This window comes from Echeneis naucrates, chromosome 4 (genome assembly GCF_900963305.1).
Source record: "Echeneis naucrates chromosome 4, fEcheNa1.1, whole genome shotgun sequence".
NCBI classification, from domain to species: Eukaryota; Metazoa; Chordata; class Actinopteri; order Carangiformes; family Echeneidae; genus Echeneis; species Echeneis naucrates.
Window position 1 is genome coordinate 9749173 of NC_042514.1, and position 12853 is coordinate 9762025.

General features: G+C 41.3%; 3 protein-coding genes across 7 annotated transcripts; 1 reads left to right on the forward strand and 2 right to left on the reverse strand.

Moving 5' to 3' along the window:
• Positions 1-209: 209 nt before the first annotated feature.
• On the reverse strand, positions 210-4303 carry LOC115042438 (inosine-uridine preferring nucleoside hydrolase). Its single transcript, XM_029500669.1, has 6 exons — positions 4295-4303; positions 2838-3040; positions 1286-1465; positions 1091-1202; positions 886-1022; positions 210-807 (listed from the first exon to the last, which is right to left on the reverse strand). The coding sequence occupies exons 2-6, from the start codon at positions 3018-3020 to the stop codon at positions 430-432; spliced, it is 990 nt and encodes a 329-aa protein (XP_029356529.1). The 5' UTR covers positions 3021-3040; positions 4295-4303; the 3' UTR covers positions 210-429.
• A 306-nt stretch (positions 4304-4609) lies between these two features.
• On the forward strand, positions 4610-9979 carry LOC115042603 (basic immunoglobulin-like variable motif-containing protein). Of its 2 annotated transcripts, none has more exons than XM_029500943.1 (10): positions 4610-4849; positions 4985-5528; positions 5676-5805; positions 5933-6028; positions 6307-6411; positions 6497-6591; positions 6664-6796; positions 7538-7621; positions 7699-7795; positions 7869-9979. In XM_029500943.1, the coding sequence occupies exons 2-10, from the start codon at positions 5045-5047 to the stop codon at positions 8169-8171; spliced, it is 1527 nt and encodes a 508-aa protein (XP_029356803.1). In that variant the 5' UTR covers positions 4610-4849; positions 4985-5044; the 3' UTR covers positions 8172-9979. The 2 variants fall into 2 exon arrangements, with proteins under 2 accessions (XP_029356803.1, XP_029356802.1); XM_029500942.1 differs by having other exon boundaries at positions 4610-4811.
• Positions 8659-12404, reverse strand: LOC115042604 (homocysteine S-methyltransferase YbgG). 4 transcript variants are annotated; one of them, XM_029500946.1, is made up of 8 exons: positions 12001-12404; positions 11431-11498; positions 11160-11332; positions 10959-11062; positions 10673-10831; positions 10382-10587; positions 9994-10073; positions 8659-9919 (listed from the first exon to the last, which is right to left on the reverse strand). In XM_029500946.1, the coding sequence occupies exons 1-8, from the start codon at positions 12097-12099 to the stop codon at positions 9831-9833; spliced, it is 978 nt and encodes a 325-aa protein (XP_029356806.1). In that variant the 5' UTR covers positions 12100-12404; the 3' UTR covers positions 8659-9830. The 4 variants fall into 4 exon arrangements, with proteins under 4 accessions (XP_029356806.1, XP_029356807.1, XP_029356808.1 ...); XM_029500948.1 differs by having other exon boundaries at positions 8661-9919; positions 10673-10834; positions 11160-11286; XM_029500945.1 differs by having other exon boundaries at positions 8663-9919; positions 10673-10834.
• Positions 12405-12853: the final 449 nt, after the last annotated feature.

Genomic DNA, 12853 nt, shown 5'->3' on the forward strand with positions numbered 1-12853 from the left:
TTAATAATATATAAAATAATATAAAGGCTTAACCTATGGAAAGTCTTCAAAAGATCCTTGATCCTTGATCCTCCATATTTCATTATCAATATTACTGTGATGTGCATCTTTGTTTTTCTTTGTTTTTTATTTATTTCCACACATATCAGATCGCAAGGTTTTATATATATATATAAAACCTTTCCAAAGTTGGTCTAGATGGTTCAAGTCTGTGGATTCTCTTCTAAAAGGACCATTCTTCAAGCTAGGTTCCCTGATTTGTTGCATTATTGATCGGACATCTCACACTCTCCTCCAAAATCTCTCCCGGTTGTTTACGGGAAGGCTGTGACATTTCATTCATATGACTCGGTGAGCCCTGCTGCATCTAAACCTGTTTCTAATCTCATCATTTGGTTCCTTTTTACTTGTCATGTCTGAATAAGATATTTATTTTTCAGGTTGCTTATTTCGTGGTTGTCTAAGAGACTCCATTAGTAACTGACTAAGTTTGGTAGTGTCACATTTTGACATAACATACACACAGTGACTCTTCTTCAACTTATTTGTGCGATCCAGTACCATCATGCCCCGAGAGATTGAACCCTGCAGCTCCACGTGTACAGGACATTGAATGCTCTCTGTTACAACGCTGCCATCAACGCAGGCTGCCATTGCATAGGAATCATAAGAGACAAAGCCAGGGCCAAAGTGCACATCTCTCCTCTTCTTCATGGCCTCTTTGGAGTAGGCCCAGCATTTAGATGTTATTGTTTTCATGAAGCGTGCAGCAGGCGCATCCTGATTCATCAACTCTTCAAAGAATTCCTGAAGAAGTGAAATTGCTGATGTCAGTTTAAAATGAGACAGTCATCGCATTGTGTTGTTTAGCTCTACACAGCTTACCCATGGCAGTGAGTTTCTGCACGAGTACTCAAGCGACGCAATGTATGTAGGGCAGAGAAAGTCTTCAAGAACAACATAGGCAGATTCTGGGTCCATGGCAAAGTTAAACTCCGCACATAGTGACACATTCCCTATTCCTACAGAGACAAAGGTGAGTTATACAAAGCAACAAACTACAAACTCTGTTATCACATTACAGTATTACCTTCCATGTTGCCGCCCATAATGTACAGCTCTTTGAGCTTTTGGGGAAAACATGGATCTAACCTGACAGCCAGTGCCAGATTAGTGAGCGGGCCGAGGGCAACCAGGGAGATCTGTGGGAGGAGAGCGAGTAACACAACAGCAGCAGAGCAGCAGGCAGCGAATAAATGGCAGACAGGCGAGAGAGGTGTCTCACCTGGTTCTGGTTTTCAGATACCAGTCGAATCATTGCATTGACTGCATGCTCCATTGAGATTTTATCCTCCCACTGTGGATCTTTGTCTTTAATAACATCTCCAAGTCCATCACCTCCAAAGTGGTCACCAGATGAACTGATCCCAACCAGAGGAACAGCAGAACCTCGAAACACTGGAATCTGCAAAACAAAATATTCCGCTTATTCTGTCAGCTTTCAGTAGAAATTGTTGACATACACGCAGTCAAACATAATTATAAGACATTTTCTGATTATAATCATAAGATTTTTTTTCCTGCGGAAGTGTAAACCTTAACATCCAGGTTTTTTTTTTTTATTCAGTACAAAAATATAACGTAGTCCATGTTGAATCAAAAAATAGTTCTGCAGTTCCATTTTTAGTTTTTGGTTGAGCTCTCAGTTAATACTACCCTGCAAACTGACATAATGATCCTAATTTCCTAATCTTAATCTTAAAGGAGGCAAAGTGATGCCAAAACTGGTCACCAGGACAACATACAGGAGATCTGAGGAACCAGGCAAATAATACAGAATGTTGTGGGGTTTTTTTTCCAGAGTGCAGTTTTAAATTTCCTGTTCCGACTCCTATTTCTTATACGAAATTGGGGCAATGTGGGAGTCTGTGTGATTAAATTTTTATTTCATCTGGCCTTTGTTGACTAAAAAAAAGTTATTAAAATCCCATTGGTTAAAACGCTAATAAAACGTATGTTGACATTTTCATTTTTAGTTGTATGTATTTTAGTAGTATGTTTTCGCTGTTGTGTGTTACTGGTTGTTTCTCATCAGGGCGTTTGAGGGAGAAAGAAAAAGGGGACTGGAGACGGGAGACTATAAGGCTGCAATGAAATCTTACCCCTCCAGAAATTCCATAAATGACCTCCATGTCTTTACAAAGGTATTGCATTTCCCCTGAACTAAATAAGTACGTTTCTCGAGGACATGGCACTGCAGGAGTCCCTCTTCCCAGTTTCGATTGCTCTGTCTGTGAACACATTTCCATGACAATGCAGTTTTATAAGAGCTTCAGAACATCAACGTGTCCAGTCATGGAAAATGGTAAAGATTTCCATCTATTGATTCTACTTCTTTGGACCTGGTTATTCTACTTTAGTTGGATCCTTGATGAGAAACGTGATAAGAAATGTGCCTTGTAGTTTTGTGTAATGTGGGTCATATCTTGCATGCATCAGACTAAGCAAAAGTCCTCAGCGTCTGCACCGGGAAAATCCCTTGAGGGGGAGGGAAGTCTGTTGATCACCCAGACTCATTCAACAGCTTGTGTTATGGTCCTCTGAGAATAACACCAACCAAACTAGATCTTATCAATGATTAAACTGCCATGGCATGATTTTTTTTTTGTTTTGCACTGACTTCCTGGTACTCTGAAAGTCAGTCTTTCAAATCCATTCCTGAAGAAGAGAACATAATAAAAATGAATGCATTTACAGTGTATGTAGGTCATATACAGTAAATAGGTCATATTTGTTCAGGTATAAACATTATTTACACATAGCTATAGTAAACGTACCTCCTCACGCTCACAGACCGAGAGCACCTTCAAAACATTTTGACACACATTCTCGACTGTAGTGTTCCCAAATACGCAGGTAATTCCCAGGATCTGAAAGTGAGGTGCTGTCAGGGCCATCATGATCGCCTGAGCGTCATCTATACCGCAGTCGGTGTCGATGATCACCAGCTTCTCTGCCATGGTTTTCAGTAAAATCCAAACTTGTGAAAAATAAAAAAAAAAAACAAAAACAAAACAAAGAAGAAACCCATTTTATGGCTGTTTGGTTGATGGGCCAGATGAAGCTCTCCTTCTTAACTAAAACTCCCACAGTTCACCAATATTTTTACAAGAACAATGAATAAAACTGAGATTGACGTAAAGTGTACGTTCCAGCGACCACCATGTCTTCCACTATTTCACTTAAACTAATTCAGAATAAACTTACAAGTATAATTTAATCAATAATCAAGAGGCTTGCGGTTCCTCAGCTGTACTTTCTTCTTCAAGTTTTTAAAATCATTTAGAGAGATGTGCGTCAGAGATAAGCATGTACAGCTCCTCTCCCACACTGGAGGAAGGAAGCATCTGCACAGCCTGGTCTTAAGAAAAAACTCTCTGTTGGACGTCAGGTTTTTAGCTTACTTTTTCTTTATTGTACTTTAGAGTATTTGTACCTTTTTAAAGATGCGTTTCATTTTGTTCTTCCTGTATTCATTTTTTATGTTGTGATCATACAAAGGAAAAAACAAACCAACAGAAATAGATCAAGGGAAGGCCCGAGGAGATCTGTTTTGGAGGTGAGAAGGCTGATTGTAAGACAGTGGGCCTCCACCAGACGCTCAGACTGAATGAGAAACAAAATGACTATAAAGAAGGATTTTTAATCATTTCCCTTTTCTCTGAAGTCACACCCATTATTTATATTGATTCCATATATTGTGTTTCTTTAGGCCCATTTTACATCTCAGATATTTTGCTTCCCACACTGACAGTTATACATGTCTTAGGGGCAATTTTTGTGTCTTTCAAGCTGTTATGCTTTTTAAAGTTGTGTACATTGACAGAAATACTAAAACAATCATTTCAAACACGACTTTGATCCAGAGGCGTCTGGGCCCATTCACTGATCCACCCACACTATCTGGGGCTTTGTAAATGAGTATTTAACCTTCAAAAATTTTGCCCATTGATTAATGGGGCCCTCGTCTTTCTACTAGGTGCATTTCCTTCTTACTACTGTAAATAAGATAATCATTTATTCGCTCCTCTGTGGGGAAAATTTGCAATTCATACAGACCAAAAACAACAAACAACAACAACCAAACAAACAAACAAAAAAAAACAAAAAACAAATCAGCAGACAGAAGAACACTTTACTACACGTTACTGCATTAATGACTGACTAAGTGTGGGTTTATTTTGCTCTTTGTGAGTTGTCTTTCTCCCCTTTCAGGACCTGGAGCCTCACTCACCTTCAGCCTCCAGCCTTCAGCCTCGGAGCGTCACAGCAGCACGGCGCTCTCATTGGCTTATATTATCGGCTCATTTCATTGTTTCCCCACAATGGTGGGTGGAAGGCAGGAAAAAAAAACACGTGCACGTTTTAGAAATGACATTTAAGTAAAGGACATAAAAGTACGTTGAAATATTACTGTTACTATCGTTTTATATTTTTTCTCCCTTGAGTGTTTTTATGTAATCTTCTCATTTTTCTTTTTCTTTTTTTTTACACCCCCTTCTTAGTCAGAATGGTACGCTCCGTTTATCCTACACAGGAAGACGTTGCGGCTCAGCGGGGCGACGTTCAATGTTTAACAGTTTAAAGGTTAATGTCCTCCCAGGTTTTCCCGTGTGTTGTTAGTTTGACGTTTTGCCAACTCCTCGGCCAGTTTCGCGGCGAGACGCTGCTCACGGAATGACGGAGGAATGAACGTAACTACAGCGCAGCCCTGATGTAGCTGTGTCCGTCAGCGGCTTCGCAGGTGAAAGGTTAGTTCAGGTCCAACAACAACATCCACTTCGAGGAGGTGAGCTGTTAGAGGTCAAAGGTGAAGTGATGCTGCCTAATGACAGTGACGCTCAGGGCTGTGAGTCCACAGTGCTGAGACATCTCCCTCTGATTGTACGTCTGTCCCTTAAAAAGCCTTTGCTGTCCTTCCCAGGGGAGGTAGACATCATCAGCCTCAGCCAGTTCTCTCACCCATCACACAAGTGGCTGTTCAATGCCTAATACTTCGGGTCAAGGTGCAGGCCTGTCTGGGCAGACAGAACCATCAGGGCTGCAAAGGTCCACCGGAGCTGGGGGGGACCGAGGTCTGATCAGCTCTCTGGCCCAGGATGCTGTCAGAGTGAGGAGGGCTTCCAGCGCCGAGCTGCACCTGCCCTGGACCTGCCCAGTGACTCACTCCAGAGAGAAGTTCTACACAGTCTGCTCCGATTATGCTCTCCTCAACCAGGCCGCCTCGGTGTACTGCCCTCCAAATGCAGCCGGGGATGTGGTCCAGAAGAAGCAGGATGATGGGCCCGCGCTGGGGAAGCCCCAATCCTCTGCAGATTTCAATGCCAGTCAGCCTGGAGCGGCCCATGTGGGATCAGACGGGGACTGTGACATGGAGGAACTGTCCTCTGGCAACACCAAGCCTATTCTGGCCTGGGAGATTGATACGGCAGACTTTGATGTCGTGCTTACTAGAAAAATAAGAACAAGTAAGAAAAAAACAAAACGTAATTATTGAATTATTTATATTTACTTCTGACTTCTGACATCTCCCAAAGCTGCTATTCCTTTTATGAAGATTTATCTGTTTTTAATTGACGAACCTGTATGCTACAGTGACTAACACTGTGTTTCAGGCAACGTGAAGAAAAGCGGGATCAAAAAGATGAAGTCCTCAGACAGACCCAGCCGGAACCTGCAAGATGTCCCTCCTCATGCTTCCCTGGAGGAAATCAAACAGAGAAAAGTGCTTGACCTCAGGAGATGGTAATGTTGCATTTATTCCTTTTAAAAGTGAAGTAAGTTTTATATCAGCCTTTAGCAACATGATTCCCTCCCTTCTCTTTTCTGACATAGTAAATGTGAGACCCTTCTGTGGATTTGTACATTCCAGGTATTGCATCAGTCGTCCCCAGTACAAGACTTCATGTGGAATCTCCTCGTTGGTGTCCTGCTGGAACTTCTTGTACAGCACACTGGGTGCAGGAAGGTGAGCAGCTCATTGTCCTCAGATTCAGATTTCAAATACACCTCATGATACAGTCAGATGACCACATAATAGTTCAAGTCAGTTCAGTTTAAGTGGATTTGATGTCCAGAAACTGCTGTGATAGGTCCAGTGTGCTCAATGACTCACTCCTTAACACAAAGCCCTTTTGTTTGGTGCCATTCATCTTTGAACGTTTATGGTACCAAATGAGTTGAGTTAATATTTTCTATTGAATTAAAATTGCACTTCCTAATAAGTGTACATTTATTTGTGTTCAGTCTCCCACCCATCTGCCAGGAGGAGGCTCTCCATATTCTGGGTTTTCAGCCACCTTTTGAAGAAATCAAGTTTGGCCCTTTCACTGGAAACGCTACTTTAATGCGGTACACAAGCTGCTCCTCTCTCTCGGGAAATCACTCCACTTGGAAGTGTGTGCAGCTCAGTGCAATCATCGCTTTTTTCTTACAGGTGGTTCAGACAAATCAACGACAACTTCAGAGTGCGAGGTTGTTCCTACATTCTCTACAAACCGCACGGAAAACACAAAACAGCAGGAGAAACAGGTGAGTCCCTGAGGAGATAATATGCACAGTGTCGCTGCTCACGAAGAGCGCTAACTACTCTGATCTGTATAGCTGAAGGAGCGCTGATGAAATTGACACAAGGGCTGAAGGATGAGTCTATGGCTTACATCTACCACTGCCAGAACCACTACTTCTGCCCAGTGGGCTTTGAAGCTACACCACTCAAAGCAGCAAAGGCTTATAGGTATGTCACATCACTGCAGGTAATTCTCATAACAGGTGGTTCTTACTGTGACTGATGGATTGAGTTTTATTGCGTGCAGGTTTTTAAAGTTGGTTTTCAGATAACTCCTCCTGAAATACCTGTCTTTCTTGTACTTGTTAGGTATTTGCAGACCAGACTGAGGTTCAGTTGAACAAATTACATATACTTATTATCAGATTCTGTTCGCACTATACTTTAACAGCTATCAGTGGAATACTTTCAAATGTCAAACTGCCTCCCAATCAGCCCTGCAGTAAAGCCTGAGGCTGAAGATGCCTCCTTAAAAACCAAGGCTATGTAGTAAACCTGTACCATCATTCATTTCTGCACGAAAAGTATTGATAGCGTACTGGCATTTCAGTCATTTGAGGAGCAAGTGAACAACTCCCTTTGTGGACTTTGCAACTTTGATACACCCAAAAAAGCTATAACAGTTTAAAAGGGGCATCTAAGCAGGATTCATGGATACTCATGGAAATTAAATCATCATCCTCAGCCTTGTTCTGTTCAGCTATCAGTCTAAACTCTAAAAATATTCAGTTTGTAATCATTTGAATCAGATAGCAGAAAATTTTACACAGGAATTTTTGACAATATTTGCTTGAAAATATTGTCAAAAATTGGTGGATCTTTTTCAATTGATTGATTGACCTGTTCCTAAACTCGTTTCAGCTCTAAAGTGTTTCTAAACTGATGAGTTTTATTGTTTGCTGTGTGAAGGGGCTCGCTACCCACAAATGAAATGGAGCATTGGATCCTAATTGGAGAGCCCAGCAGGAAACACCCTGCTATTCACTGTAAAAAGTAAGCTCTGTGTTTCTGTTTAGTCTCTGCAGAGATCATCGCTGTTGACTTAAATAACACGAAACTTCTCCTCTCAGATGGGTGGACATTGTCACTGACCTCAACACACAGAATCCAGAATACCTGGACATTCGTCACACAGAGAGAGGGATCCAACGCCGCAAAACCAAAAAGGTTCCTTTCACATATATCCTTATAAATGTTCATGTAAACATATTGGTACTAAAAGAGGCTCCCTGGTTCACAGGTGGGTGGAAACCTGCACTGCATCATGGCCTTCCAGAGGGTGAACTGGCAGAAGCTTGGCCCCTGGGCGTTGAATTTGGAGAACCTGCGCCAGGACTTCCACCACTCGAACACGGACCGAGCACATGGACATGTCTCAGAGGACACAGAGGAGAGGACGTCATCCAAGCGCCTGACGCACCTGGGACGCTCACACAGCATGGGAAGTCAGAAAGACACCAGCTGGAAACGTCTGTCGAACAGCACAGAGCACAGGCAGAAGAGCTCCCCTGACAGCGACCTCGAAGAAGACATCACAGACTGAAAAGGCTTTTTGGGACACGCAGTGGGAGGACAAAATAACACAGTTCAGTAGCCTTAAGATTCATTCAAAGTCTGGTATTGTTCTGTATTTTGCTTTTCACAGATTTCAAATCTTTCTGTACTTTCTGACCTCTGCCCCGACTGTGGCACTTCACTGCTTCACTCCAAGCCAGCTGGATCTTGCTGAAGACCCAAATCTCTAAAAATGTGTCATAAATATAAGAAAGCTAAATGATCTTAGCAAAACACTAATTAAGAAAGAGTAAACAGTGAGTTTGTTAGGGGACCATTTTCAGCTGTGATTAATCACATTTAGTGCTCTAGTGAGTATTTCCTGCAGCATAAATCTGAGGGATTAATTCAAAATAGCGTAGCTCATTTATACAATATATTAAAACAATAGATATAGAAATACCAGGCCGTGGCTACACTTGCAGCGGGAGACGTTTATTGGCGGTGGTGGTATTTTTAATGATATTTGTTATCATTGAGGAAAATATAGAACATCACCAGACTTCTCCTTTAGATCAGATCACATCAGATTTAGATTTAACTTAACTGTTACTTGAAGCCGGTAACACAGTTTGCAATACTTTTAATCAACTACTCAGTTGAAGATGAGATGGTGTTGGTGAGTCAATCTGTTGTTTCTCTGAGCTCATTTCGGAAAGATTATTATTATTTTTTAACATAATTTAAAAATCTCTAAATTGTGACTGATGCACCAGGCAGCTATAAAATTGAGCCATATTAAATTGATTAATATCTTACAGTGAGTGACAGTTATATGATTTGACCTTCACTATTTGTAAGTTGTCCTTACAGGTACAGGTCACAGATGGTATCTGACTGGATCATTAAGTCTTAAAAGTCATGACATTTTCAAACAGATGAAAACTTCACTGAGAGAGACAGCGAATGTCAAAATATGGCTTCAAATTAGACATTGATTGACTCAACACTTAAAATGGTCGATTATTTTTTCCACCAATGTGTTCAAACCAGAGATGGAACATTCTGCGTCCTTACATTTTTATTGATTTTCATCTCATCCTAACAGAAATCACAAACGTGTTTCTCAGAATTTATTTATGTCACGTCATCTTCCACTCACTCCACTTTGCGAGTGCACATCGTGTTCAACTAGTGCTGTCTGGGAAGCACATGACAATGATACGTTTGCTGTAAATTCTGGTTAAGATGCACTTTCATAATTCATTGTACAGGCACAGTAAGTGAGCTTGTGTTGCGCCCTTACAGTGGTTAGTAAAGTGGAAACTCTGTCAAGTCAGTGTGTTGTGAACGGAGCTGACATTTTGTTGTGTTTTGTGAAACCTTCAACAAGTTGTGCAGATGATGACAGTTTTAAAGAGACTGTACAGACGTGATTGTGGAATCCCTCATTCACCTGAAAACAAAATGTGAACCACAAGAAGTGAAGACTGCATGGTTTAGTTTCATGTTTATGAACAGACATAATTTAATCAGACTATTTGCACCTTTTTGCAGCCATTTTGTCTTTGACCTGACACGAGTGTCATTGTGTACTCGCGTGGATTTGTTGTAGTGGTTTAGTTACTTTGCAATAGATTAAATTTTTTATAAGCTCCCAGAACAGATGTATTTCTTGACAACAATTAACATATAATTTTTGGTCCAGTCACACTGCAGAGGCCGAAGATGTCCGACTTCCTTTGAAGTGTTGTTGTAACTCTGTTATTTGTGTAGGGCCAACACGACAGCAACCTCCTAATGGGGGGAAAAAAGGCTAGTAAGAGAACATAATGAAAAGAAAATATAGAAGAGAAAACAGTTTGTCCTACCTATCAAAGCAGCACCTTGTTCCCTCCATTTACAACTGAGCTCAAGTATCGAGGCTGATGCTCTCGCTGATGGTAACCACCTTTACATGAAAACAGAAATGTTGTCTCACTTGAGGAATAAGATGTATTAAATCTCAAAAGATAATTCCTCATATTGTCCCTGATGTTAAAGAAAAGGAGGAACATTTATGCATCCTGTTCATCCAATCCAAAAAACATATGAAATGGTTGGATGTGTTAAGGACTCAAACCTCAGTATTTTCTTGGGACAGTACTGGTCGTAACATTACCTTAAGACAGATATTTGCAAAAAATGTGCTAAATATATCTAATGGGTAGGGAAAAAACACAGTGGTTGTTAACTAGAACTCCTGACGGAGCAGCTCACCCCCTCTCAGTGTGCCACTCTTCTCCGCTGTTAGGGTACACCACCCAGCTCATATCCGGGCACAGCAGGGACACAGCAGAGTCCAGCAGTGGCTCCACCAAAGCTGGAGAACAACAGTTGACTCCTATAGCAACCAGCTGCGAGCATTTCTTAGCCATCTGCACTGCGTCTGTAAATCGGCTGCCATCTGATACACACCTCCCATCCTGAGTTTTTTATTTTTACAAACATGAGCCATTTTAATACAGTAGTGGATCAGCACTAGCTGTACCCTTCACATGCAACAGTTACCTTACAGGAGAAGGAGAGCCAGGCTTCAGAGCTTGGGAATTCTCTCAACAGCTCTACCAAAGCCTCTGCCTCTTTGAGACTTGGGATTGTCTCAAAAGCAATGAGATCAGCTCCTGCTGCAGTTAAACAATGGAGCTGAGGTCGATGCCAAGCTTTAAGCTCCTTAGAAAAGAAAGACAACGACACCTGATAAAATAGTCCATAACAGGTGGACATTCTGATGACTAGAGCACACTACACATTACGATCTAAATATATAAAAGTTCAAACTGCTATCGCCACTCACCTCAATACTCATCTGCTCTGCATAAGCTCCGGTGTACTCTGAGCCATTGTGCAGAAAAGCCCCATAGGGTCCAATAGAGCCTGCCACTAAGGGACGTCTCTGCCCTTCAGAGATGAAGAAAAAGGAAAGCACATCAACATAGTATTACGGAGCAAAGAGACAGAAAACTCAGATAGACAATATCAGAGAATAATTCTGTACCTGTTGGACGACAGTCAGAGACAAATCTCTCCACCGCCTCTTTGGCCAGATGGACTCCAGATATCAGCAGTTCTCTGGCACATTCAGAGCTCACATCCAGGTGAGTTGTGAAACCTGCAATACTTGCCTGATATGTAGCTGTGGTGACAACATCAGCTCCACTGAGGAGGAATCTGGTTATATTGTTAAAATCTGATTTTTATACTTGATTCTCATGTCCTTATATCCAGACTCTATTGACTCAACAACCAGATGATGGACTTGGACTGACCTGAAGTGAGCATCTCTTATGGTCTGAGGATGAGTATGCAAAAGCCTGGCACTCCATAGTGGATCTCCCTGGTTGTGTGAGATGCACAGCATCATTCAAAATGTGAATTTGTTAGACCGAAAGCTAGATTTAAATTACTACTGCAGGGGAGGGGTCTGTGAGTATGTATATTTGTTTTTATCTTGTCCCACAATCATATGTGAAAAAAATTAACTATATGGACTTCAACCCTGTTTGTGTTTGTGTGTCTGTCTGTGTGATTTGGACAGAAAAGTCAGTGTAATAATGGATAAATTGGACTCATACCAGAGGAGTCTGATTACGAATGCTAATTACTAGTTACTTTACAGTTCAAGAGCAGAAGACTTGTAAATATTAAATCATCAAGACTTATAATAACCAATACAAAAAATTAAACCACCAAAATATTTGTTTAAGGAATAACAACAACATATAGATGCATTTTGCACATTGAGCTGTGGAGTAAGGCTGCTAAGTCAATGCTAGCTGGTAGAAGAGAGACCCACATTAATGGTCCGAAGCACATTTAAACCATTTTCGATGCTTTACCTGTAAATCTGCTCCTTGTGCTTCCAGCTCAGTTGCTAGTCCGCCGTCCAGAATCAAAGGTCCATCATCCCTCATAAGAGCTCTGATACGAGAACCCATCACTCAAATTCAACACACAGGAAGGCATGCAACTACGAAAATGAACTGCTTGAAACGACAATTATTTAGCTACAGATAAATATAAACTTGGAGTCATATTTCAAATTGTTGCTGTGCTTCTTCTTCTCCGGGCTTTTATGGCAGTTTGCATTCATCGCGTTGCATTGCCTCCCTCTGGTGGTACTTTTCCTCTGACCTACTTCTTACATTCTGTTAAAATGTGTTGTTCATTTTAAAAACTCCAGGACAGCTTTTTGTTGAGCTGTCCTAGTTGAGTCCCAGTTTTCCTGCCTCATTTTCCAGATTTCTCTCCACACTACACTTTCTCCTTCTGAGTTTGAGGCAGAGTGTTGTTGTTGTTGTTCCGGGTTACCAGGGAAGTTCCAGTGACGCGTTTAAAGCCACTCGAAACTTTGATTTATACGATATACCGCTAGATGGTGCATGACATAATGGCTGCAAACGAGTCAGGGTGCGTCGATAGCACAGTATTCGTCAATCCACCTCAAAGTTAGTCGGTTCTTGTAACATTTTTTTGCTGAAATGTAAAATCATCGCTTGAAAAGGCTACAGTACCACCCAGACATTTTTTTTTTGTAAAAAAGATTTTTCAATAATTGTCTACCCCATTCATATTTACATCTTTACACCTAGATCTAATAAGCTACGACCAGCGTATCTCATAAAACTGTATTTCGTGTAGTATGCTTTGCTACATTAATAGCTTCACCTCACATTCTTCCACGGACGGCTC

Excerpts from the sequence above, each read along its gene's own strand:
- LOC115042438 (XM_029500669.1), bottom strand. The coding sequence starts at position 3,020 with ATGGCAGAGAAGCTGGTGATCATCGACACCGACTGCGGTATAGATGAC. Across the intron at positions 1,466-2,837 it reads CGGTCTGTGAGCGTGAGGAG|ATTCCAGTGTTTCGAGGTTC; the intron begins GTACGTTTACTA and ends TTTGTTTTGCAG. Across the intron at positions 808-885 it reads GCAGAAACTCACTGCCATGG|GAATTCTTTGAAGAGTTGAT; the intron begins GTAAGCTGTGTA and ends TCACTTCTTCAG.
- LOC115042603 (XM_029500943.1), top strand. The coding sequence starts at position 5,045 with ATGCCTAATACTTCGGGTCAAGGTGCAGGCCTGTCTGGGCAGACAGAA. Across the intron at positions 5,529-5,675 it reads TACTAGAAAAATAAGAACAA|GCAACGTGAAGAAAAGCGGG; the intron begins GTAAGAAAAAAA and ends ACTGTGTTTCAG. Across the intron at positions 5,806-5,932 it reads GTGCTTGACCTCAGGAGATG|GTATTGCATCAGTCGTCCCC; the intron begins GTAATGTTGCAT and ends TGTACATTCCAG.
- LOC115042604 (XM_029500945.1), bottom strand. The coding sequence starts at position 12,099 with ATGGGTTCTCGTATCAGAGCTCTTATGAGGGATGATGGACCTTTGATT. Across the intron at positions 11,499-12,000 it reads CACAAGGAGCAGATTTACAG|GGAGATCCACTATGGAGTGC; the intron begins GTAAAGCATCGA and ends TCACACAACCAG. Across the intron at positions 10,835-10,958 it reads CAGAGCAGATGAGTATTGAG|GAGCTTAAAGCTTGGCATCG; the intron begins GTGAGTGGCGAT and ends TTCTTTTCTAAG.